The 25,589-nt window shown below is 46.8% G+C and overlaps 1 protein-coding gene across 2 annotated transcripts in view; it reads left to right on the top strand.

Moving 5' to 3' along the window:
- FRMD5 (FERM domain containing 5) overlaps window positions 1-25,589 on the top strand; it is a 296,365-nt gene that overhangs the window by 248,986 nt on the left and 21,790 nt on the right. For both annotated transcript variants that reach the window (XM_020285994.2, XM_012766671.3), the window contains exons 5-7: window positions 9,795-9,892; window positions 12,053-12,176; window positions 16,329-16,416. In XM_020285994.2, coding sequence (XP_020141583.1) covers window positions 9,795-9,892; window positions 12,053-12,176; window positions 16,329-16,416 — 310 coding nt within the window. The remainder of the gene's footprint in view (window positions 1-9,794; window positions 9,893-12,052; window positions 12,177-16,328; window positions 16,417-25,589) is intronic.

Genomic DNA, 25,589 nt, shown 5'->3' with positions numbered 1-25,589 from the left:
ATGAGAAAGAACCTCTGTGCCTGCAACCTTCCTACAAGAGGGTCAGTGAATAGGAGCTTCAAAGCTTCCTCAGGATTTTGGATATCTGAGCCCAATTCACTCTAAAAGTCTCGCCTCATAGATTCAGACTCTCTGTATAAACAGGGATCTGTAGCTTTTATATTAGAAAGACCTAATTTTGACATAAGCAAAACCTCGACATTACCTTATAGAAGGCAGGATCATAGGTAAAGAGGTGATGCCAGGGCTTCCTAGAGCTGAGGGAGAGACAGCACTGCCAGTTCCGGTCACCTCCCTAAGCCTTTGGAGACAGCAAAGATGGGAATGAAGACATTGCCGGTCATGTAGACTATCTGTCCTGTCTGGCTTTGAGATCTATTTCTAGATCCTGAACTGCCTGGGAAAATCCCAAAGAAGGGAAGAAGGAAGGAAGGAAGAATATGGAATTATATTCCTTTCCTGTTCTGAAGAGCATGCCAAGTCAAAGGAGGAAAAGTTTCTCTAAGAGGAGAAATGAAGAAATGGGAAAAGAACAGGGCAAGAAACAGCAATGAGTGTGCAAAGGAAGCAAGGAAGTGGGACAGGCAGGGAAATGGCTTCTTCACAGGGCCGCAGCGGGGGTTGAGGGAAATCTCCTTCTGATGGAGTCAGAAGGATCAGGAAGGCTACTTCCTGCAGATGCACGGGTGGTATGTACCCACCCACTCGGAAGCACTAAAGACAGTGAGGTGTGTAGCTAGAACCAAACCCCATGCTTCTTACAGGGCACAGAAACTACAGGTTCTGCTCATTCACATGGATGTGGATGTGGCTCCTACTTTGCTTTGAAAACCAAATCCATCTAAATTAACAAGTGACCAACCCTATGGCTTTAGGCAGGTGAGTGAGGGTAGAACCACTATGTCTAACAACTTAAAGAGTTTTGTAAAAGCACTATCCTGCCCCGCATGTGAACTCCAGAGTGTTTGCCTTAGCTCTGAGCCTCTCTCTCTGTTTCTCTGTTGAAAGAGGTACCAGTGCCAGGGCAGGCCTCAAAGTATCCAGTCCAGATATCAGAGCAAACTTAATACATCTTTGTTTGTCCAACTCACTGGACCAACAGTAGGGATAAGAGGGATTGGTCTAACACAAATCAGTGAGCAGCTGGTGGGAGCACCACAGTCCTCTTGACTAAAGGACAAGAATATAAGGTTATCTTGGCCCTTAGGAGGAGCTCTTGATAATATGATAGTCCACTGGATGTGGTGGCTTATGCCTGGAATCCCAGTACTTTGGGAGGCTGAGGTGGGAGGATCGCTTTAGCCCAGGAATTTGAGACCAGCAACATAGGCCCCATCTCTACAAAAAAAAAAAAAAAAAAAAAAAAAAAAAAAATTAGCTGGGCATGGTGGCATGTGTCTGTTAGTCTCAGCTACTCAGGAGGCTGAAACAGGAGAATTGCTTAAGCCCAGGAATTTGAGGTTATAGTAAGCCACTGCACTCCACCCTGGGCAACAGAGTAAGACTCTGGCTCTAAAAAAAATATATATATATATAGTAATAATAACATGACTTTCTAATTCCAGTGTCACTATCTTATATTAATGGACAGACCCTCCTTCCCAAGAAGCAGCATAGACCTGAGAGCTCAGATCCTACTAAAGTCACTTCTTGGCTATATGGCCTTGGACATAAGATATTTAAACCTCTCTGACCTTTGGATTCCTTATTTATAAAATGGCGATAATAACATCTACTTCATAGAATTGTTGGGAGGACTAACCACTCCTAACGTCTTATACTTTTTTCTGAGACAGGGTCTCACTCTGTCACCAGAGCCAGAGTGCAGTGGCATCATCCATTATCATAACTCACTGCAACCTCAAACGCCTAGGCTCAAGCCATCCTCCTGCCTCAGCCTCCCAAGTAGCTAGGACTACAGGCGTGAGTCACCACACCCGGCTAATTTTTCTATTTTTTGTAGAGACGGGGTCTCGCTCTTGCTCAGGCTGGTCTTGAACTCCTGAGCTTAAGCGATCCTCCTGCCTAGGCCTCCCAGAGTGCTAGGATTATAGGCATGAGCCACCGTGCCCAGCTGTCTTATAGTTCTTAATACACCTCCAATGAATATTGCACTGAGCAAAGGCTCAATATGTTTGCTGCCAGATTGATTACATGGTCCTTGGGCCACAAGGGCTCTGCATAGAGCACAAGAACAGTTAGTACTGGCTTTTTCCCTTATGTGAAAAGGCACTTTTCTAATAATCTCAGCTCCTCTTCTGTCCCCGTTTCCTACCCACTAGAGTCCTAAAACTTAAGCTGCTAACTTCTGAATCCTGAGAGAGAAAGCTATCCCAGGTAATCATCCAAGTCCTGGTAAGTGCAGCATTGGGACCATGGCCAGGCCTCCCACCAAGTCAGCAAACTTCAAGGACACTGGCAAGTGTATGAGCTCCTCTCCCATCTGTGTGCTTTTGTGCTACCATCTTGGACAATTTTCCCTCTCTCTCCACCTCACTGGCCTTCTGTCCCTAGTATGCAATTTCCCGGCATTGTGAGGAGTATGAACCACGGGTACCTGGGTAGTCTTTGTGCCTCCGTCTCCCTGGGGCAATCTGTGAGGCTGTGGAATTAGCCACATTTTTATCTTCATTCACATCCCTACTGATCTGAAGAGCGTGGGTACCTGCCCCAGCCTCACTCAATACCCATAATTCATCCCTGGCTTAGAGCCCTGCATCCCTGCTCGCTACCAAACTAATTTAGCTGTCAGTGTGTTTTTTCCTGGCAATGTTAGTCCTAAATTTCTCTGCCATCTCAGCCATTTCCATAAAGCCAGGCTGAGAGAAAGGGATGAAGTGGGGAGTAAAGAGCTGTGCTTCAATTTATCTCTTGGATTCTTCCCAGATGATAAATTTAGTTGCCAAATCCTGATTAATTTCTTTTGTCATTTTTTAAAGTAATAAATAGATTTTCTTGTCTAGGCTAGAGACAAGGCAGAGAAAATGGGGAATTAGGCACCTGGTTTAGCTTTTAACAAGGACTACAAGTGTATGAATTCTTTGGAAAGAAAAAGTAATACAAGGAAACTGAGTACAAATGGGCCCCTACAACCCAAGGAAGCAGAAGATCTGATACACAAAAGATAAAAGGTGCTCCAAAGAATGTTAATAGAATGAATGCATATACAGGGTGTCCCAAAAGTCTCCATAGAAAGAAAAAAAATTTGTAATGCATATTTTGTAAATAAAAGTACATTTAGCTACAATTTCCCATTTTCCCTATGTATGGCAACTTTTGGGACACCCTGTAGGCATGAACGAATGGAGTCATTAGGTCATTTGGTCCTTCAATGAACATCATTTTAGCCTAGCTTAGGCTAAGATGGATTGGCAAACTTTTTCTATAAAGGGCCAAATAGTAAGTATTTAAAGCTTTTTGGGCCATATGGTCTCTGTTGCAGCTACTCAATTCTGTCATTGTAGTGTGAAAGCAGCCATAGATGATACATAAATGAATGAGCAAGGCTATGTTTCAATAAAATTTTATTTCATTGCAAACTATGGCAACATTGCAAACTATGGCAACCCCTGGGCTAAGAAATCAGAAAGACATGGGTTCAAATCCCAAGCTGTTCTTTAACCAGCTGTGTGACAAGCAACAATAACTGTAAGCGCTCAGTTTCCCTATCTGTTAAGCAGGGATAAAAATGGTTGTCACCTCAAAGAGCTGTTGTGAGGATTAAAGGGGAGAGTGTATATGAAACAGTACAACGTGGACTCAGTAAATGCGAGTCATCATTATTATTCTTTTGTTGTGTTATGCAATAACACAACTGGAGGCATCATACTACCTGACTTCAAATTATACTACAAAGCTATAGTAACCAAAACAGCATGGCACTGGCATAAAAACAGGCAGACCAATGGAACAGAATAGAGAACCCAGAAATAAATCCACACATTTACAATCAACTCATTTTTGACAAAGTTGCCAAGAATATACATTAGGGAAAAGGACAACCTCTTCAACAAATAGTGCTGAGAAAAATGGATAACAGTATACAGAATAATGAAAGTAGACTCTTATCTCTTTTCATATACAAATATCAAATCCAAATGGATTAAAGACTTAAATCTAAGACCTGAAACTATAAAACTATTACAAGAAAACATCAGGGAAGCAGTCCAGAACATTGGTCTGTGCAAAGATTTCTTGAGTAAGACTTCAAAAGCGCAGGCAACCAAAGAAAACATGGATAGATGGGCTCACATCAACCTAAAGAGCCTGTGCATAGAAAAGGAAATAATCGACAAAGTGAAGAGACAACCCATGGAATGGGAGAAAATATTTGCAAACTATAGAGGTGACAAGGGATTAATAACCAAAATATATATGGAATTTAAACAATTCAATAGGAAAAACCCACAAATAATCCTATTTAAAAAATTGTCAGGCATGGTGGTTTATGTCTATAATCCCAGAACTTTGGGGCACTGAGGCAGGAGGATTGCTTGAACCCAAGAGTTGGAGACCTTCCTAAGCAATGTAGTAAGACCCCATCTCTACAAAAAAATAGATTAGTTGGGTATGGTGGCATGCGCCTGTAGTCCCAGCTACTCAGGAGGCTGAAACAGGAGGATCACTTGAGTCTAGGAGTTTGAGGTTGCAGTGAGCTATGATGACACCACTGCATTGTAGCCTGGGCAACAGAGTGAGACCATATATAAAAAAAAAGAGGTGGGAGGGGGGATGGCAAAACATCTAAATAGGCTTTTCTCAAAAGAAGACATACAAATGGCCAAGAGGTACATGAAAAAATGCTGAACATCACTAATCATCAGAGAAATGCAAATCAAAACTACAATGAGATATCGTCTCACCCCAATTAAAATAGCTTTTATCAAAAAAACAGGGAATAAGGAATGCTGGTGAGGATGTGGAGAAAGGGGAATCCTCATATACCATTGGTGGGGATGTAAATTAGTGCAACCACTATGGGAAACAGAATGAAGGTTCCTCAAAAAACTAAAACTAGAACAGCCATATGATCCAGCAGTCCCACTGCTGGGTATATATCCAAAAGAAAGAAAATCAGTATCTTGAAGAAATACCTGCACTCCCATATTTATTACAACATTATCCATAATAGCCAAGATATAGAATCAACATAAGTGTCCATGGGCTAATGGATAAAGAAAATGTGGTACATATGCACAATGGAATCTTATTCAGCCATAAAAAAGAATGAAGTCCTAACATTTGCAACAACATGAGTAGAACTGGAGGACACTATGTTAAGTGAAATAAGTCAGGCACAGACAGACAAATATCATATGTCTGTCTCATATGTGGGAGCTAAAAAAAAAAGTTGAGCTCATGGAGATAGAGAGTAGAACGATGGTTACCAGAGCCTGGGAAGGGTTGTGAAAAGGGGCATAAAGAGAGGATGGTTAAAGGGTGCAAAAATGCGGTTATATAGAATTAATAGGATCTAGTAGGCAATAGCACAGGAGGGTGACTACAGTTAACAATAATTTATTATATATTTAAAAATAACTAAAAGAGTGGAATTGGAATGTTCCTAATACAAAGAAATGATCGATTCTTGAGGTGATGGATAACCCCATTACCTTGCTTTGATTACCACACACTGTATACCTGTATCAAAACATCACATGTGTCCCCAGGTACAGTTGATGAAAAGAATAAAAAAAGAAAAAAAGAAAAGAAAAAACTAAAAGAAAAAAAAATCACATGTGCCCTATAAATATGTACAACTATTTTATATCCATGATAATTTCTAAATTTTTTTAAAAAGAAAGAGATAAGCAAAGTTTAAAAAATAAGTTTCCTCAAGAGCAACATTGTGGCCAGGTGCAGTGGCTCATACCTGTAATCCTAGCACTCTGGGAGGCCAAGGCAGGCAGATTGCTCGAGGTCAGGAGTTCGAAACCAGCCTGAGCAAGAGCATCTCTACTATAAATAGAAAATTTATCGTAGAAAATACTCAGTCTCTACTATAAATAGAAAGAAATTAATTGGCCAACTAATATATAGAGAAAAAAAATTATCCGGGCATGGTGGCACATGCCTGTAGTCCCAGCCACTTGGGAGGCTGAGGCAGCAGGATCGCTTGAGCCCAGGAGTTTGAGGTTGCTGTGAGCTAGGCTGACGCCATGGCACTCACTCTAGCCTGGGCAACAAAGCAAGACTCTGTCTCAAAAAAAAAAAAAAAAAAGGACCAACCTTGTTATCTTAAATCTGGTCTGAACCTGATTTCTTCTTTGGTCCTGTTGAGAATTTCTCTCTGAACACAGAGTTTTTCTGATTTAGTTGAGGACCCCTTTCTTTCTAACCTGACAACTAACTGAATTACCATGGGGCTAGAAAAAGCACTGGGGCCAGAGTTAGGATTCTAATCACCGTGTCACCTCAGACAGGTCACTCCACGTCTCTGGACTTGTGGTTCCTCAGCTGTGGAACGAGAGGGTTAGGCTCTGTGGCTCCTGCTCTGAGGCTTGAGACAGGATGACCCAGCCAGTCTGCCCCTCAGGAGCCGCAGCACACAGTGGCCCTGGCCTCAGGCCACAAGATAGCCTTCCTCAGGCTCATGTGTGGCAAGGGAGAACATGCCAGGGTCTCTTGGGAATGGTCTGAGGATGCTGTGAGTCACATGGGATATTAGTTTCATGACCAACACCAAGTCATTGGTGACCTCCTTAAATGAACAAACACAAAATTCCATGGGAGATCTGTGGCAGAAAAGGAGGGGGAGCCCTAGTACAGCTGTCTCCCCTGATGCTGTCAGGTGATTCTTTCATGAGCGCATCTCTTCTTGTCCTCTAAAAGCTATGATTTGTTTCTTTAGGACGTTGAGGTGCCCCTTCCTCCCTTTCCCCCAGTTCTATGACATTGCCTGAGAATGCTCCAGGGCCTTACCTTTGACCTCCCCGTAGCTATTTTATCACCAAAGCCCGAAGGGACCCACCCAGCAGTGGAAGGCCTTGTTTCCGTTCCAGGACACGTGAGGCACCTGTTACAAACCCATCAGCAATGCCTTGTGAAGACAGTGGTTCTCGGTGTGAGCAGCATGTCCTCTCGGGTGGACAGAGAGGGTGGAAGCAAATCAGAAGCTGTAGAGGGGCCTTTTCAAACCCCAGGAGCACCCCACATGTACAGATTCTGACCTGCTGCCCCAGGGAGACATTCCCTTCTCTGCCACATTGAGAATCACTGCCCAGAGCTGTGTTCTCGCTTTGAAATATTTCCTTTAGTATGTGCTGTGCCTGGATGTTGGGCACAGTCAGACATGGAAGGCACGATGCAGGTATCCAGGCCCAGGGAGTGATCCCTGAGGAAGGGGCAAAAGGTTCGCACCCACATCCTGCCGGAGCCTGCAGGAGGTGGGAGCCGGAACAGTGAGAGGCAGAGAAGCGCTCACTCGCTGTCTCCCACACACCGTGTGGCATTTCACCGTGGGAAGCAGAGTGAAGACAAGCTTGATTTGGTAGATCCATCTTAATTATTGCCTCCACATGATGTCTTTGGTCCTTCAGTTTTTCTTAGCAAACACTGGGGCAGCGTGGGGTTGGTGGGAGGAGGGGGAAGGGTTCTCGGTAACTTCCAGACTAAACTACTCCCCTTCCCTTTAGTTTCCATCCCGATGTGCATACAAGGATGCTTTTGAATTTCCTTAGGTCAGTGCTTCTTAAACTTAATCTATATACAGATCACCTGGAGGTCTTGTTAAAAGGTGCACATGTTGGTATAGGGCGGGCCTAAAATTCTGCATCTCCATAAGCTCCCAAGTGATGCTGCTACTTCTTATACGTGGGCTACACTTTGAGTAGCAAAGCCTGAGGAGAGAAGAAGTTTGACTGTGCCTTCATTTCTGTGCCTTAATTACTTGACTTTCCAAGCTCACAGCTCTCAGCATTACTGCTGGTACCCTGCCTACCCCCTCCTAGACATCGCACTGTCACTGGGCCTCTTACTTACTCTTGGGCATGATCCAAGTGGACATGGAATACTCTTGTTTTATTCTTCAGCCTGAAAACAGAAGCAGGGGAAACCTCCAGTTGTCCAGGGAGGGGGCCAATTTCTTTTTGTTTCAGGCTGGTGGAATTTAAGGGAATTTTGTTACATTTTCATGATTCTCCCAGGGATGCTGTAGTTCTCTATGGCTGTCTAACAAAATACCGCAAAACTTAGCGGAAAACAACAAGTATTTCTTCTCTTAGAGTTTCTGTGGGTCAGGAATTCAGGAGCAGCTTAGCTGAGTGATTCTGGCTCAGGGTGAATCATGAGGTTGCAGTCAGGAGGTTGGCCTGGGCCACAGTCATCTGGAGGCTTGACTGGGGACCCACTTCCAAGATGGTGCACTCTCATGGCTGTTGGCAGGGAGCCTCAGTTCCTTGCTGGCTGTTGGCAAAGAGCCTCGGTTCCTCACCTCATGGACCTTTCCATAGGGCTGCTTAATCAACCTCAAGCAGAGTGTGTGGTCCAAGAGAAAGAGAACAAGAAGGAAGCTGTTAATGACTTTATGACCTGGTCTCAGAAGTCAGACACTGTCGCTTCTGCTTTATTCTATTCTTAGAAGTGAATCACTAAGCCTCAGCCACACTCAAAGGGAAGGAATTAAGCTCCACCTCATGAAATGAGGAGCATCAAAGCATTTGAGGATGCATTTTTAAACCATCACACAGATGCTCCCTGGCCAACGAGCCATTGTGGTACATGACTCTCTCAAAGGTTTGATGCTCCTCATAATCTCTTCTTAGGAGACCGGTAAGACTTGGGGCCTCAAAGACCACACACCTTGCAAAGACATTTCAAAATGGAAAGTCATCAATTCCATTCCATTGTGATGGGGTCCATCCAAGCCCTTGTGAACTTACAAAGTGGTGACAGTGCAAGAGGGCAGTATAACTCAGTGGCACAAATTTGAATCCTGGATCTACCAGTTAATTGTATGTCTGTGATAAAATCACTATAGCCTCAGCTTCTTTATCTGGAAAAAATGGGTGTCATCATAGTACTCATCTCAAAGTGTTATGTGAGAACTAAATGAGATAGCGCACGTAAAGGTGACACCCGGACTGGCAGATAGTGTGCTCCATACCTGTCAGCTACTGTTAACTCTTATTCTTGATACCTTGTTTCCACCTGGAGCTGGAAGCTCTGTGCATTCGAAGAGATGCTGGCCACAGGTTTCTGCTTAATTTTTGTGCTTCCTTCACCAGTGCCTCTTCTTATACTCTACTCAAATTCAGAGAGGTCTGGTTGACACCTGCCGATTGCAGGCTCTTTCCACATATGGATGGGTTCTCTTGGCAAGCCAAGGCTGAATAATTCTTCCCTGGGCTAGTTCCTCCACTTGCGTTCTACTTCTTAAAAGATGGAGCATCAGCCAGAATCCAGGGTGTGGACAGGCCCAGTTTGCCCCATGCCTGAAGGCATAGTTTTCTTTTTTGGCAGTTTTCTTTTTAGGGCTGGCTCCTTCCAAACCCGGCCCAGTAGTAGGGTGCAGGAGAAGATGCTTTCACCAGGAGACAGACGTTTTTGTTTTGAGCTACGGAAGGAAACTGACATGTTGTTTTGAATCAAACCTCAATAAGGCAAAGTACTTGAAAGAGTCTCCAGGGAAATGGAAAATATATTTGTTCTGTGGTATGTTTTGAGGTTTGGGTTTTTTTTTTTTTTAATGTAGTAAAAGTATCCTGACAAATATTTTGATAGGCTTACATTACATGTTTATGTCTTTAAAGCAATCAAAGAAATCCTTTATAATTCATCCTCTTTTTTCTCTCCAGGTATTTAGTCTTCCTACAGATCAAAAGAGATCTCTACCATGGCCGCCTCCTCTGTAAAACGTCTGATGCTGCCTTGTTAGCAGCTTATATCCTTCAAGGTAATGACTTTTGACAGGATAAATTTGCTTTTCGTGCTAAGTACTGATTCCATTATTTCAGTTACCACAGATGACTACTTCTTGGATCTAAACAGTGTCTAACTTGAAGCAGAGTTCAAGTTAGAGGATTTTGCTTAGACTTCCTAGAGCCAGAAACCACCAAACACTGGATCCTAAACGGTACCTAAGGTCTTACCACCAGCCCCTTCAAGTCATTCTGACTCTGGGGGATTCTCCCTGTGCCTTTGATTGATAAAGTTACTGGGACTCTCTGGAGAGTAATTGGAATCATTTTGTTTTTTTCTATCCTCTCATGCAATCTCTAGGATACAAAGCATCTTGGAATTCTGGAATCTGTTTCAGAGTCCTTTTAGTTCAGAGTGTTTAAAGTTGAAAGTATTTCCAAGTGACAAGCATATTTCCTAACATGCTAATAAGAACAATAGCTGAGTCTTACCCAGCTGATACCCAGATGGGCTTTTTGTGCAAAACAGTGGGAAAGAGATGCACCCTTCACATATGTCCCCTCCTCCTGAAATGCAGGAGTCACTTAAATGCCACTTCCCAGGTTTCTCTCAGTCCTTAGGCCTGAAACTGCCATTACTACCATAGCAGTAAAATCATGAAGCTTCCATCAAAAAATATGAACTCTTAATCGGAAATCTGTGAACTCCCAGAAGCAACTTTGTAAAGAGAACTTAGAAAATGCTTGCTGATAAGAAACAGAAGCCCTTCTGGCAAGAGAAATATCACAGCTGCATTAAGAATGTAAAAGTCAGCCCATTGCCACTTTCACTTCTGAGGCTTCTATTTTAAAAATCACCTAAATGGGAAGTCTAGTGGGCCATTGCTGATTTGAAGGTACCTAAGGATGCCCCTTTCGTTCTTAAAGACAAAGCCTGGCCAGATTTAAGTGAAGTTTTAAATTCTAGTCATTCCTTCAGTTTTATACTGACAATCATTTCTTTTTCTTTAAAGAATTGCTTGATGTCCAATATTGATATTTTCCACTTGAAGCTTCCTAAATATAATCATAATAAATGACTCTGAGGCTCAAGGTCACCCCATACTTCAGGCTTGGGGAAGCCTTTAGTCTCTTGCTAAACAATAGAAATTCCTGAGTAACTTGGAAGTCACAGTAAGTAGACTTGCAGTAAAAAAGCATAAGCCACAAATACGATATTCAGCCATGAGAGGAGGGCATGTTTTGCTCTTAATCCTCCTCCCTCAAGACTTCTCATCTGAGGGCTGAGACTCTCACCAGGGAAGGAAAAGGGCAACCACCAGGCAGCTGGACCCTCCTCCTTTCCTTTATCATACCTACCACGTCCCCTGCGGAGTTCTTCCTGGGAGAAAGCTGGAATCCGACCTGGGTGTGGAAAGCACCAGGGGTCCTCTGTCCTCCCAAAGCTACTGAGCTTAGATCTCATCAGGTTTAGAGATGAACATTCTCTGTGAATGGCCAGAGGAGAAAGCCCCACACCTGGCAGGGAGCTGAGAAATCAGCCTTAGAACTTGGTGCTTTTGAACTCAATGACACTTTTTGCTTGCAGCCAGGCTTCCTGTTCCGCAAGCCTTTCAAAGGGGCCTGGCACCTGGTCAGCCCTTAATGAATATTTATTCAAATTTATTCATTTGATCATATTTGGACCGAAGGTTGAGTTCTGAATTTGGATCATGGCTTAATTCATCAATTTGCTGTGTCCCTGCTAAGATCCTCAAAATGAGGTTTAGACTTCTCATCTGGCTCAGGCCCAAGAGCTTCTGTCTTCCTGACCAAGCTCACTGTTTTCCTGTGCTGCCACAAAGAGCAATGCTCCTAGGCCCTCTTCTCATGGCTGAATGAATGAGAACCATGGTGCAGGCTTTTGCTCTTTTATTGCAGATTTACTTGTGGTAACCTCAGAACAGAGGGTCAGGTCCACGGCCTCCCTGCATAGACTTGAATGTCAACCCAGTGTGTATACCTGGGACGGCAAAGGTGGACATGTTCCTCCAGGGCCTGCCCTCTGCCCAGCCCTCAGCCATGCTCAGGATCCACTATTCTCTGTAAATCTGCTGTGTGCTTTGGCTGTTGCTCTGTGTACTGATCTCTTGTTGCTTTGCCAATGATGATTTACCTATTTCCACACTTGTTTTCTTGTACCTTCCTTTCGAAAGCGGAGATTGGGGATTATGACTCAGGGAAACACCCTGAAGGCTACAGCTCCAAGTTCCAGTTTTTCCCTAAACATTCAGAGAAGCTAGAAAGGAAAATCGCTGAGATTCACAGGACAGAACTCAGGTACGTGACACCCATTGAGGCCCAGGATGCTGTGTCCCCTCCCCCAGCCTGAGCACGCGGGCTCTGTGGTATGTCCTTCGCTCTCATAGACCGACCATTCACTGACAGAGGGTGTCCCCCAGCCTTCCCTTTTTTTTTTTTTTAAAGGGCTGGAGAGCACCCAGGGGTCTCAAACTGCTCTGGCTGCACAGAGAGGTTGTTGAAACACTGTTGAAGGAACTGCTGAGCTACCCCCAGCCTTCCAGATCCTGAGATGTACCCACTGACAGCATAGCCCCAACCGCTGTAGGCTCACTCTCCAAGAAAGGTGGTTTAAGCTAAGGCTAAATGGCAAGAGAGAAGTTGTATTATAGGGAAAATAGAGAGAGAGTGGCTTTTGAAAGGTATTTGTTCCACTAAGGATGGATGGCACAGGGCTGATTCGTGAATACTGGGAGTACCCTGCGATCACTTTGGTTCAGAACTACGTCTTCAGCACTAACTCAACCCCCACATACCCTGCCTAGAGTCCCTGACCCTGCACCAAGGAAAGTGGGCTTCAAGGAGAAGGGGCTTCAAGCATGGAGCCTTATGTTCTTCAGAGTCTCTTAGTTTGCTCAGAATATGCAGAATCCCATAAAACAGCATCAGTGCAACCTTTCACCCACATGAAATAGGATTTTCTACAAAGAGTGATTTTAGAAAACAACAATAGGGAGTTTAGCCTCCACTTGCTGAGGCACACTGGAGCATGGATTGTTCCAGCCTTACCAGGTGCATTGCCTGCTGCTCAAGAAGAAGCTGACACACTAAGACAGCAGGGGTTACAGCAGAGAAAGAGTTTAATATCACAGGTGGGGTGCAAGGAGATGGGAGGAATTTCTCAAACCCATCTCCCTGAGAATTTGGGAGAAAGGTTTTTTCAAGATAGTTTGGTGGGCAAATGGCTAGGTGATTGGGTCTGCTTATTTTTTTTTTTTTTTTTTTTTGAGACAGAGTCTTGCTTTGTTGCCGAGGCTAGAGTGAGTGCCGTGGCGTCAGCCTAGCTCACAGCAACCTCAAACTCCTGGGATCGAGCAATCCTGCTGCCTCAGCCTCCCAAGTAGCTGGGACTACAGGTATGCGCCACCATGCCCGGCTAATTTTTTCCTATATATATTAGTTAACCAATTAATTTCTTTCTATTTATAGTAGAGACGGGGTCTCGCTCTTGCTCAGGCTGGTTTCGAACTCCTGACCTCGAGCAATCCGCCCGCCTCGGCCTCCCAGAGAGCTAGGATTACAGGCGTGAGCCACCGCGCCCGGCCGGGTCTGCTTATTGGCTGGGTTTGAGTGGAACCACAGGGGTGTCGAAATTGTCTTCCTGTGCTGAGTCAGTTCCTGGGTGGGGGTCCCAAGACCAGTTGAGTCAATTCCTTGGTACGGGCCACTGGTCTGGGTGGGTCAGCCAATCCACTGGAATGTAGAGTCTGGAAGAGATCTCAAAAACTAGCCTTAGGTTTCACAAGGGTGACGTTATCTATGGGAGCAATGAAGAAAGCTAAGGTTCTTTATGACCATCTGCTATGTGACTCCTGAGTAGAAATTATAGGAAAGCAACAATGGCTGGTTATATATATTTTTTAACTATGCCTGTACCTTTGCAGAGTTCAGGCCCCTACCACGGTTCCTACCTTGTAGCCCTTTAATTAATTTTATAAAGGGCAGTTTCAAGATTCCTCAAACTAACAAACTATGAAGAAAAATAGTATATATAATGAATGCAGTGCTGTAAAATAAAATATGTCATCATTTTAAAACAATACAATTTTGGCCAGGTGTGGTGGCTCTCGCCTATAATCCTAGCACACTGGGAGGCTGAGGCAGGTGGATTGCTCAAGGTCAGGAGTTCGAGACCAGCCCGAGCAAGAGCGAGACCCCCTGTCTCTACTAAAAATAGAAAGAAAGTAATTGGCTAACCAAAAATATATAGAAAAAATTAGCCGGGCATGGTGGCGCATGCCTGTAGTCCCAGCTACTCCCTCGGGAGGCTGAGGCAGCAGGATCCCTTGAGCCCGGGAGTTTGAGGTTGCTGTGAGCTAGGCTGACGCCACGGCACTCTAGCCTGGGCAACAGAGTGAGACTCTTTTCTCAAAAAAAAAAAAAAAAAACAATTAAAAAAATATTTAAAAATGTTTGTGTATCACTGTTCTGAGGAAGGAATATGCCTGGCAGGGGAAGTGGGTGGTGGTGGATATTTCTAATGCTAAGCGTAACTGTAAATAGTTCTAGTTTCTAGTACTAAGCTTAAACTAGTTCCCACCCTGACCTTGACCCTCAAAGCCCTTCACTCAGTGACTTTCTCTCAACAAATACACCCGAAGGCCTCCTTAGCCTTTGTAAATAGACTCCCTGCCCACCGTGTGTGGCAGGACGGGTTCTGTCCCAGAGGAACGGAGGCTTCCCACCCCTCCCTGTGCAGGTGCAGCCTTGCCCAGCGCCCAGCCGGGTGCCTCCCCCAGCTCTCTGTTAGGGAAATAGCGACCCCTTGTGGTGAGGATCAGAATAAACACGGACCTGTGTGAGGCCTCACAGTTCCTTCAAAGAAGAGATGAGGGACATGCTGGAACTGCCTGGACGGTTTTAGGAGATGTCAGAATAGTGGGGAAACAGGAGTTTGAGGTTTCTGTGAGCTAGGCTGACACCACGGCACTCACTCTAGCTTGGGCAACAAAGTGAGACTCTGTTTCAAAAAAAAAAAAGAATAGTGGGGAAAGTCCTCTAGAAACCTAGTTCAAGGCAGGGGATCCCCCAGGAAATGATGCCCACTTTTAGGGCCCTGGAGGTTTGGGCAGACTCTAGGGGTGAATGGAGCCCACAGGGCCTGCCACCCTGCAGACAGGGAATGGAGTCCAGCCGTTTGCCTGCTGCACAAGCATTTTCCAAACACTTTCCTGTGTCTCAGGCACGCTGGTGGATGTAGAAGTCTGCATTCACAGCAATACCTGCCTACACAGGTCAGCCTGTCCTCCTAATGTAAAACCGTGTTCATACCTCCTTTCTCTAACCCTAACATGAGTTCCTGAGGGCCCAGACTCTGTGCTATGTGTCCTGGTATATTTTACGGCAAGTAGCACACAGGCTGTCACGTAAAGATGCTGTTTGAGTGCTACCTCTCCAGAGGGACCGGGAAGGAATCTGGCCTGCTTCTCACTTGGGTTGGCTTGTCTTCCTGCCCTGCCATATTACTTGAGGCAAATGATAAACTTAGAAACGAACAACCTGTCAGTCCTACCCACCGGCCTTCAGAGGTGTTGACTCCACAAACTGCCCAGAGCTCCGCATACCACTGTCTGTACAAGTGCATGTCCTTACAGGGCACTGGAGCCATGAGAGAGCCCACTGGTGACAGCCCCACTGGTTCTGCATCAAGCTCATCAACACACCCGCTAAAGAGGCAGCGGCAAGGAAGTGATGCTATAGGCAGCCTTCTTCAGATGGCTTGGACCAGGGCTGAAGTCTTCCTTTTTCAGCTTGTTTCCTTTTCATATCTTCGCCCTGTGGTCAGACAGAGAGGCTGTGGAGTGTGGGAGCTCAGCGCTGTCTCCTCCTGCTTCTCCTCACCCTGCGCTCTTGTGCCCCCTTCTGGTGAAGGGACAGGGCTGGGTGGCATGCGCAAGACATACAACCCCTTCTTTGTGTTTCAGTCTAGATCAGATGGCAGATGAGAAACCTATGGCCTGCATCCAGCCTATAGATGTGGGGGTTTTTAAATCCCCATAGTATTTAAAATTGTAAAACACCACATAAAAATCAGTATCTCTGACTTTTAAAAATCACAACATCTAGCAATGCTGGGCCCTTCATTCTCACATGACAGAAATCTCAGAGCTGAGGAGCAGCTGTGCTCATTAGGTGGTGGGAACACTCTCCATTTTGCCACAGTCCCCTCTACCCCCTATTGTCCATACAGCCCAGGGGATTCATTATGTAGCCTGCCTCACTCTCAAGACATTGGAGTTTTTGACTCTGGGCAGGAGTCTCTGACGTTGGTCCTAGAACCAAGCAGGGAGCATACTCTATGGAAAAATTGAGCTGTGCGGCTCACCCTGAGCACGTCTTAATAGATCATTTACCTCAGGGGAACCTGTGGGAACAGGAAGCCCTGAAATCATCTCATTTTCTTTATTCCAGTGGTCAAACACCAGCAACGTCAGAGCTGAACTTCTTAAGGAAAGCGCAGACTTTGGAAACTTACGGAGTGGATCCTCACCCATGTAAGGTAAGAGTCCCAGTGGTCGGAGACTGCGCCAACCTTACTTCCTCTAGGGGGCGACAGGAGCGAGGGACCACATGTCTGCACCCAGAGGCACCCTCCAGTGCCTGCAGGACTGGCTCTTCCAGTGACAGATGCCAGAGAAAAGGTCTCATTGTGAAAACTCCGCTGTATGCTACGCTGCATGATTCTGTGTTGCCACATCAGCGTCAGAGGAGCCGAGGCAAAGTCAATCTAAATAACAAATCCAACACCCAGCCCCACTTGGGCAGCAGTGGAGAAGCCGGTAGAAATGAAGACAGGCGGCGAGTGGTAGGCCCCCCACAGGGAATGATCGGAGGCAGCTCAGCGACTGTCCACCCTTCCCTGACCCGTAATCTAGTTTCTTTCCAAGAGTGGGTTTTATTGACTGCAGTGGCATAAGTCACCGCGCGGAACCGCAGTGGAGGCACACTTAATTCCATTACACGCCTCTGAGGGATGGACGGCCACAGCCAGGGAGGCTGTGCCCAGAGAAAAGCTCCGTAATCACTCACTTGTGTCTGGCACTTCGGAGATGAGCGCCGGCAGCCCCAGTCACCGTTGAGGGCAGCAGAGACCCGTGGCCTCTTCCTGTCTCTGTGGCTGTGTCCCTCCCCTTCAACTCCTGTCCCTGTTGCTTTGACACTCCTGCTCTCTGCCTCAGTTTCTCCACATTTCTGCCTCCCCTTTTCTGTTACTGGAGAGGTTACAATACCACTAGTAAAAAGCAATTGTCAAATTGATCTGAAGGAGATAGTATCATCTGGGAACAGGAAGACATCAACATTTTCTTCCTGACGGGAGAGAGGACACTATAAGTTTCAAGCAAAAATGAAAAGAATAGCATATTCATTTCCCAGGGCTGCTGTAACAAAGTGTCACAAACTAGGTAGCTTAAACGACAGAAGTTTATTGTCTCACAGTTCTGAAGGCCTGAGATCGAGGTGTCGGCCGGGTTGCTTCCTCCTGCAGGCTCTGAGGGAAGGATCTGTTCCAGTCCCCTCTCCTTGGTTTGCGGATGGCCATCTTCTCCCTGTGTCCTCACACTGTCTTCCCTCTGTGTGTGTCAGTGTCCACATTTCCTCTTCTTATAAGGACACTAGTTGTATATACTGGATTAGGGCCCACCCCACTGACCTGAGTTTAACTCAATGACCTCTGTAAAGAGCCTGTCTCCAAATAAGGTCACATTCTGAGGTACTGGGGGTTAGGACATCACCACATGAATTTTTGAGAGGGATACAACCCAGCTCATAACAAGCAGAATAGAAACAAATGAGCACAGGCCGGGCGCGGTGGCTCACGCCTGTAATCCTAGCACTCTGGGAGGCCGAGGCAGGTGGATTGCACAAGGTCAGGAGTTTGAAACCAGACTGAGCAAGAGCGAGACCCTGTCTCTACCATAAATAGAAAGAAATTAATTGGCCAACTGATATATAAGAAAAAATTAGCCGGGCATGGTGGCACATGCCTGTAGTCCCAGCTACTCGGGAGGCTGAGGCAGGAAGATCGCTTGCACCCAGGAATTTGAGGTTGCTGTGTGCTAGGCTGACGCCATGGCACTCACTCTAGCCTGGGCCACAAAGCGAGACTCTCTCAAAAAAAAAAAAAATGAGCACAGTGACATGGGGACAAAGCAGTGTTTTTCCCTTGTCCCCCTGGTGAGTTGACAGTGATTTGTTCTTGCCTAGGATTTAACATGCGCCTTGAGAACATCCTGGCATTCAGAAACCCTGGTCATCTTCTCTACCCACTGCTCCTTGTCCACTAGCTTAGTCTGCTGCCAGGTAACCCTATGTTCCTGGGGCCACGCTGTCAGAAAATACATTTAGACCATTTATACAAAAGAATTGGCACGTAGGTATTTACACGTTAGCAAAACTCCCCAAATAATGCCCTCTGCATATAGATGTAGTTTAACACCCCCCCAAAAGTTGCGCAGATACTATGCACAGGGGCCCCACACAGGAGTGATGAGAGCTTTGGAGCTAGCCAGCCCGAGGGCGCAGTCCGAGTCTCCTGCCTACGGGGGCCTTTGGAGGCTTCTCTGAGCCTCCCTTTCCTCACCTGTGTGAAGGTGCACGGTGAGTGTCCAGCACCTGTGCTCCCTAAACTGCTGAGGTACTCGACTCATAGCCGCTGAAGATAGACATGGTTAGCTGAAGGTGCCAGGTCAGCTCTGCACTTGACCCCAAACCTGCCCAGTCCCCTTGAGGCCAGAGACGGGTCCCCGGGCAGGGCCGACGGCACTCACAGGTGGGCAGACGGGGAGCCTGAACACAGCACTGACGAGAGGTGGGTGGGGATTCCCACTTTCATCATGGGCGTCTAAAGATGGAGTGGCAGCCGGCCTGGTTCCAGCCCAAATTCACATGCCCCAGGATGCAGGGCTCCTGACACAGCCTTATCTTTGGTGAGTTTGTCCATCACTGGACACAGAGAAGCAGAAAGGACTGCAGCATCCATGCCAGGCACTGCGTGCAGCCCAGTCCCAAATATCATCTCATCCCCACGGCATCAACTCCTGGAAAGAGGGAGGGAGGGAGGGAAAAATGAAGAAATGCTTGTGGTGTGCCTCCCCTGGCAGGCCCAGGGGAGTGCTTTTGTGTTATTTCCTCACATGAGCCCTGGGAGTGGGTGTTATTCTCCCTGTTTTGGAGATAAGAAGGCTGATGTTCCAGGAGGACAAAGTTCACAAGGCCCTGGGTGGTACAGCAAGAGTTTGAGCTCATGTCACTGACAGTTGTTGTGCACCCTCTGTAGGGCAGGAGTCCCCAGGAGACCTACTCTGGGAAGGTGGGAGTGCTTGTCCCATTGGGCCCCTTGTCCCTAGGCCTCTGCTTCTTGCTCCCCCAGGCCATGGCAGGGCCCAGCTGCAGATTCCATTCACAGCCCCCTCAGTTCCTCCCATTAGGCTCTGGCTCTTGGCCTCCTCAGCCCTCCCAAGCAAAGAGAACAGTCTGGGAGCCTTTACTCTTGTCATTAAGTAGAGTCACTTTAGTGATAAGCTACCAAGCTCTCCCCTTAATGTTGCTACAAGGAGAGCTGAAATAAGCTGGCCCAGTCGGTGTAATAAATACTGATGATTTCTATTAACAGAGAGGCAATTACTGGGCCCAGGGAATCTGGGGCACGCAGCCCTGGGGAGGACAGAAGAAGAGGAATCATTTTGATAATTAAATGAGAGCAGAAAAACACTTCAGCTGGGCTCTGTCCCCTGGACTGATTTAGAAGCTGCTCTTCTTCCTGTGCACACTGATGGTTTCTTCCTGCCCATAATGTCCTTGTCTGGCCCTGGGACCAGGAAGAGGAAATCCTACAAACCCTGGGTGAGACAGCCAGAGAGCTCTGCTAGCTAGCGGACTTGCAGTGACACCCAAACTCCGAACTTGCACGAGGCTGTCCCACACGCCCTGCCTCGCCCCTCAGCCCGTAGCTCCTGACAGGCCCCCCAGCAGCCCGAGCCTGGCAGCTGCTGTAGGAGGAGAGTGGCGCAAACCACTGGCAGCCCATGGCTGCTTCTGATCCTCAGTCCTGGCACCTCTCCAACCTCAGGAGCCACCGTCTTGTTCCATCCAGGTGGCCCTGAGACCAGCAGTTTTCCCTGGGTCTCCTGCAGCCCATACTGTGGACTCCTGGGCCAGATGGATGGAGCTGCCCCGTGAAGGCTCATAGAGTAGTTAGACCTGTCGCAGACACCCAGCCTGTACCCAGCCTCACTGTTTTAAGTCCTAAAGGTGCCATTTATTAAGAGCCTGCACGTGCCAGGTACATACATATATTATCTCACTTAATCTTTACAATATCACTGCCAAGAAGATATTCTTGTCCTAATTTTAGGATAAAACACTGGGCCTCTGAAGATGCAGACAAGAAAGGATAAGAGCAGGTTAAGAAGTCCCCTCTGAGGGACTAACTTGTTCAAAGTTACTGGTAAGGATAGTTGGTAAGGTAAGGATACTTGTCTGAGTCTCGATGCTATGATCTTTCAGTTGTCATTTACGGTCTTCCTTCTGGAGAGATGGCATTTATTTAGGATCCACGCACTACTCTGCCAATTCCATTACAGAGAGAACACAGACCTATGAGATTACTGAAATCATCCTATAAAAATGTAATGTAAGGTCACTGGTGTCTTTCTGTCTGCTCTGTACAGACCAGGAGAAAATTGATTTCCGCAGGATCTAGGTTAGATCAACCGCGGAAACAAAATTAACACTGTTTGTTCCTCTGCCCTTAAAATAGGATCATTACTTTCACAATCCAGCCACCTAGCCTCCTCTCTAAAGAGAAACTCCTTCCCCATTTTGACGAGTTGTCCCTGAGTTCAAAGAAGTGCAACAGGAAGGGCCGGTGGTGAATCCTCCCACCCTCAGACGGGCCTTCCTGCTGCAGGGAGGGTGTCAGACTTACTGCTGAAATGAGGAACTTGACAAAGGCCACTCAGATGGCAAGTTTCCACCAAGAATTTTTTTTTTTTTTTTGAGACAGGGTCTCACTTTGTTGCCCAGGCTTGAATGCCGTGGCGTCAACCTAGCTCACAGCAACCTCAAACTCCTGGGCTCAAGTGATCCTTCTGCCTCAGCCTCCCTAGTAGCTGGGACTACAGGCATGCACCACCATGCCTGGCTAATTTTTTCTATATATTTTTAGTTGGCCAATTAATTTCTTTCTATTTTTAGTAGAGATGGGGCTCGCTCTTGCTCAGGCTGGTCCCGAACTCCTGACCTTGAGCTATCCTCCCACCTCGGCCTTCCAAAGTGCTAGGATTACAGGTGTGAGCCACCTCACCCAGCTCCACCAAGAATTCTATGTCTGCGCTTTCCCAGGTGATACCAGGCCTCTTACAGGGTGCCGCCGCCGCCTCTTCACTGCCATTCTAGCTTCTTGTGGCCAAATTTAATAGAGTATGTTAGAACTGGGTGATTTTCATGACTGACTCAAAGGTCCCAGCTCTGAGCTCTTTCAGAAATGGGCAGAAGTGTCTGGAAGAGCATGTGAAATCATCTTCTTCCATAAGGTTTTGTAAGGATAATAGAGGCTTTATTCACTAAGATTGAATTGGTGTGAGTCATGCCCCAGAGGGGACAGGGTGACCCCACAGGCCTAACAACCAAGAATGCCATGGTCCTGACTCAGTCACACTCAGGGTGTCCTCTGAGGTGCCAGGAGACAAAAGCCCACTTTGTTTGTATCTGGAGGTGGAACGTGTGGGGACTAGACAAAGGTGGCCGGATGTTACTACTTCTGAGAACCAGTGAGTACTCTGATTTCCAAAAATCCTTTTCTGGGCCGAGCAATGATCTTAGGGTGAAGCGTTTATGGTGTGGAACTGATGCAAGTCAAGTCTGATGGTGAGGTCTGTATGAACACATGAATGAATGATAATGAAAACTCATCCCCTCTCTAAGAAAAACACTGTTGGCCATGTCCTAGCAGTAAGATATTTGGACCATCCCTAAAATAAGATGGAAGTAGCATTTCTAGAGGTATGCACTATTGTCCTCATTTTGCAAACGAGGAAACTGAGGTTAGGGGAGGTTAAGTAAGTCACAGAGAAAATAAGAAGCAAAGCTGGGGTCTTTAACCAAGACTGAACCTCTTTCCACAAGGATGAGAAATTGAAAATACAACTTTAGAAGTAAACCATATTCTTTTGACTATCATCCCCCGCAGAGTGGGGCTGGTGATGTCCACAGCATGGCTTTCGAGACCTGAGTTTTTATGCCACCTCCCGGCTCCATTAATGGCCCAGTCCTGTGGGCACGGATGTCACGGGGATGGGAAGAGGACAGGAGGGGACAGACTACAACTTAGTAAAGTGGAACATCTGAAGAACAAGAGACTACTGTCTGTGTCACTTTTCTCTTTGTCCTCATCCCCACCTCTTTTTTGTCATGCAACTTGTTATTTTGCATACAACTCCCAGGGGCAGGCTCACAGGGAGAAGGACATAATGGTAGATAGAGGAAACTGGAGAAGTTCCAGGGAGGGTATTGGTGTGTCTGCCTGCTTGTATGTTCGTGCTGGTACAGATGTGAGATTTCTCACTGTCATTCAAGTCCTGCTCCTCACTGGTTGCTGAGCCTCACGTGCCAGAGATAAGAAGCAAACGTTCCAGCTGACCTCGCCCCTGTGGTCGGGCAGCTCATTCGTCTGTGTCTGTTGCATGCGAAGCAGTTTGGAGAACTGCTCTCTTCATGAGACAGACTGGATTGGGATCGTTCCAGATGTTACTGTTACTTATTGGAATGATGTGGCATCTCATCGGGGTTATTCCCAGTTCTCTCCCTGTTTAAACCAGCCAGTCTGGTCACAAGAGGCTGTTCCCCTCCAAATCCAACGCCTGCCTTCACTCAGAGGCCAGCCCTGAGGTGTCTGGAAGATGCAGGTGAACAGCCCGACCAGGGCAACCTGGCTGGCACTGCCCCCCTCCCTCTTCCTTTTGCTGTGGCCAAAGGGGCACCAGTCAGTGGGTCAACTCTAGCCGATCTCTGACTGTGTCATGGCCTCTGACCCCTTCTCCTCCTGCCCATTTCAGATTCTTGGATCACCCAAATCTCCTTCTCCATGGTTCCCTAACAAGAAATGACTTCTTTTTTGTTCTAACTTCCCACACCCTTGTTTCTAACAAGCAAAGTTCAAATCCATCAACATCAGAAAAAATAGTAAAATGCTAGTTTTTTTAAAAAATAATAATTTGTATTAAGTTCAACAAACTCAACTAACTAGTAGCAGCTATAATGATATTAACAACACAGCCACCAGCATTTGTGGGGTGCCTACTAAGCATAACCTATAAGGTAGCTAATATTATCAGCCCTCATTTTACAGTGAGGAGCTCAATCACAGAGAAATTAAGGGACCTGGCCACAGTCGTACAGTGGGCGGCACAGCCAGACATGGACTGAGCGGTTTGACCAGAGCCTATGGCTCTAGTGGAGGTGCTCTCCTGCCCCTCACTGCCCGCATGAGCTGGGGGGGTGGGGTCGGAAAGAGAAGCGGGGGGGGGGGGGGGGGGGTACTTCCCTGCCTGCCTCCCTCCTCTCCTCTCCTTCCCTTGCTTGGGGCCCCTCCCCCACCTAACCTTCCCCCATCCCCAGCCACCACCACCCCACCCCTCCATCCTACCACCTTCCTTCCCTACTCTCTCCCTGTTGTGTCAATGTCCACTACCCTCCTGCAGGCCCAACCCTTCATTTCCATTCCTCCAGCTGTTCTTTCTAGGCCTTTCCTCTATCCCAGCAAGCATCGTCAGAGCCCTTCCCTGCCTCTGCCCCACCTCTGCCTTCCCCTCCCACGTTTGTGCACATACATACCTCACCACTGCAACCAAACTGGCCCTGCTGCCCCACCTCGTGGTCTTACACCTTCATCTGATACACATTTCTATCTACACCACTACAGATACAGTCCGGTCTCCACCCTCCGGTCTCTTTCTCAGCCCACAGTTTTAGGACTTCCTTGGGTCCTGCCTGCACCGTGAGCAGAAGGCCCACAGATCCCACCTTCCCTTTGAGGCCAGCTGCCTCCATCCCCCTCCTCTCCCAGGCACTCCCCGCACAGGCAGCCCGCCCTGACCCGCACCTGCCAAGTCCACCAGGCCAGCCCGGGTGCCTCCTGGCAGCAGCAGCGTGTGTGAGCAGTGCCCGGCACGCAGACATCAATAACCACCACCAAGCACTGATGACAGGACAGGCCGGAGGAAATCCAGCCCTGTACCTTCACAGTGTCTACATTCCAGTTATTTTTAAATAGCTTTTTGTTGTGCCCATGGGTTGCAGCTAAGTGTCTGGATCCTGACAGGCCCTGAGGAAAGGACAGTAATAACAATACATTAATTAGAAATGTTTGTAGAACATATTCTTAGTTTGTCCCTGGACCCAGATGCTCACACTTGTAACCCTGACTCTGAGAGGCAGTTTTAAGGCAAAACTACATTTTTCCTGAGGCAAGGCTTCTGAGGCCCTGCAGAGGCCCCACTGTCCTTAGGACGAAGAAGGCTGAAAACCTGTGCCACGGAGGCACAGCCTGAAAGTTGAGAGACCAAGACAGCCCACCCACAAGCTGACCTGGCCCAGCAGGCACAGCCCGACTTGCTCGGTGTCCGCCCTGACTCCATGGCACCACCAGGGCAGTGGCCCAGGGGACTGTTTGACCAGCATCATAACATGATTTTCTGGCCACTTCAACACATTCTCACACTCTCCATTATTATCCACACAGCCTGACAGAACAGATTCTCGCCCGATGCCCTATCAGGAAGGAAGCCGTTCAGAGACAGCACAGTCCCTCAGCCATCCTCATTCTCATTGGGCTCAATTTCCCATGTGAGGGACCATGACCCATAGCTTCTGCTGCACCTTCTCCCCACTTGGCTCAACAGAGCCTCAAGCCTGGTGTTTACACACTTGGTGACAGTGACCTTGCTGTTGGTTCAGACACCTCAGGGCTGAAGCATCCTGTCAGGCCACCCGGTGCCTCCTGGCAGGAACAGTGTGTGCGCAGTGCCTGGTGTCAGATATTAATAACTGTTCCACTCATCCGCTTGCTTCTTATCTTCTTCAACTAAACTTCTCTGGAGGGATCTAGTGTCATAGGACCATCATGACAATGATAACTGCCTCTCTCTCTCTCTTTAATAACAGCTTTTTGATATGTAATTCTGTCATAAAACTCACCTTTTAAAGTGTGCGATTCGGTGGTTTTTAGTAGATTCACAGAGCAAAAAGACCACAGCATATGACCTTTTATAACTGGCTTCTTTCCCTTGGCATGTTTTAAATGTTCGTTGATGTTGTAGCAGGTATCAGTGTTTCATTCCTTTTTACAGCTGAGTAATATCCCATTGTGCCATAATATACTACTTGTTTATTCATTTATCCATCGACGGACGTTTTCCACTGGAGAATGGATTGACTTGTTTCCACCACTGCTGAGCTGTTGGAATAGTGCTACTGTTAACATTCATGCACTTAGTTTCTGTGTGGACATGTATTTTTAATTCTCTCAGGTACAGACCTAGGAGTAGAATTGCCGGTTCATATGGTAACTCTGTTTAACAATTTGAAGAACTTCCAAATGCCTTTTCAAAGTGACTCTACCATTTTACAGTCCCACCAGCAATGCATGAGGCTTTGCCATTCTCTTTGGATGTT

This window comes from Microcebus murinus, chromosome 6, assembly GCF_040939455.1.
Source record: "Microcebus murinus isolate Inina chromosome 6, M.murinus_Inina_mat1.0, whole genome shotgun sequence".
In the NCBI taxonomy this organism is placed as follows: domain Eukaryota; kingdom Metazoa; phylum Chordata; class Mammalia; order Primates; family Cheirogaleidae; genus Microcebus; species Microcebus murinus.
The sequence above is the reverse complement of the archived record's forward strand: the minus strand, read 5'-3'. Positions and strand labels throughout refer to the sequence as shown.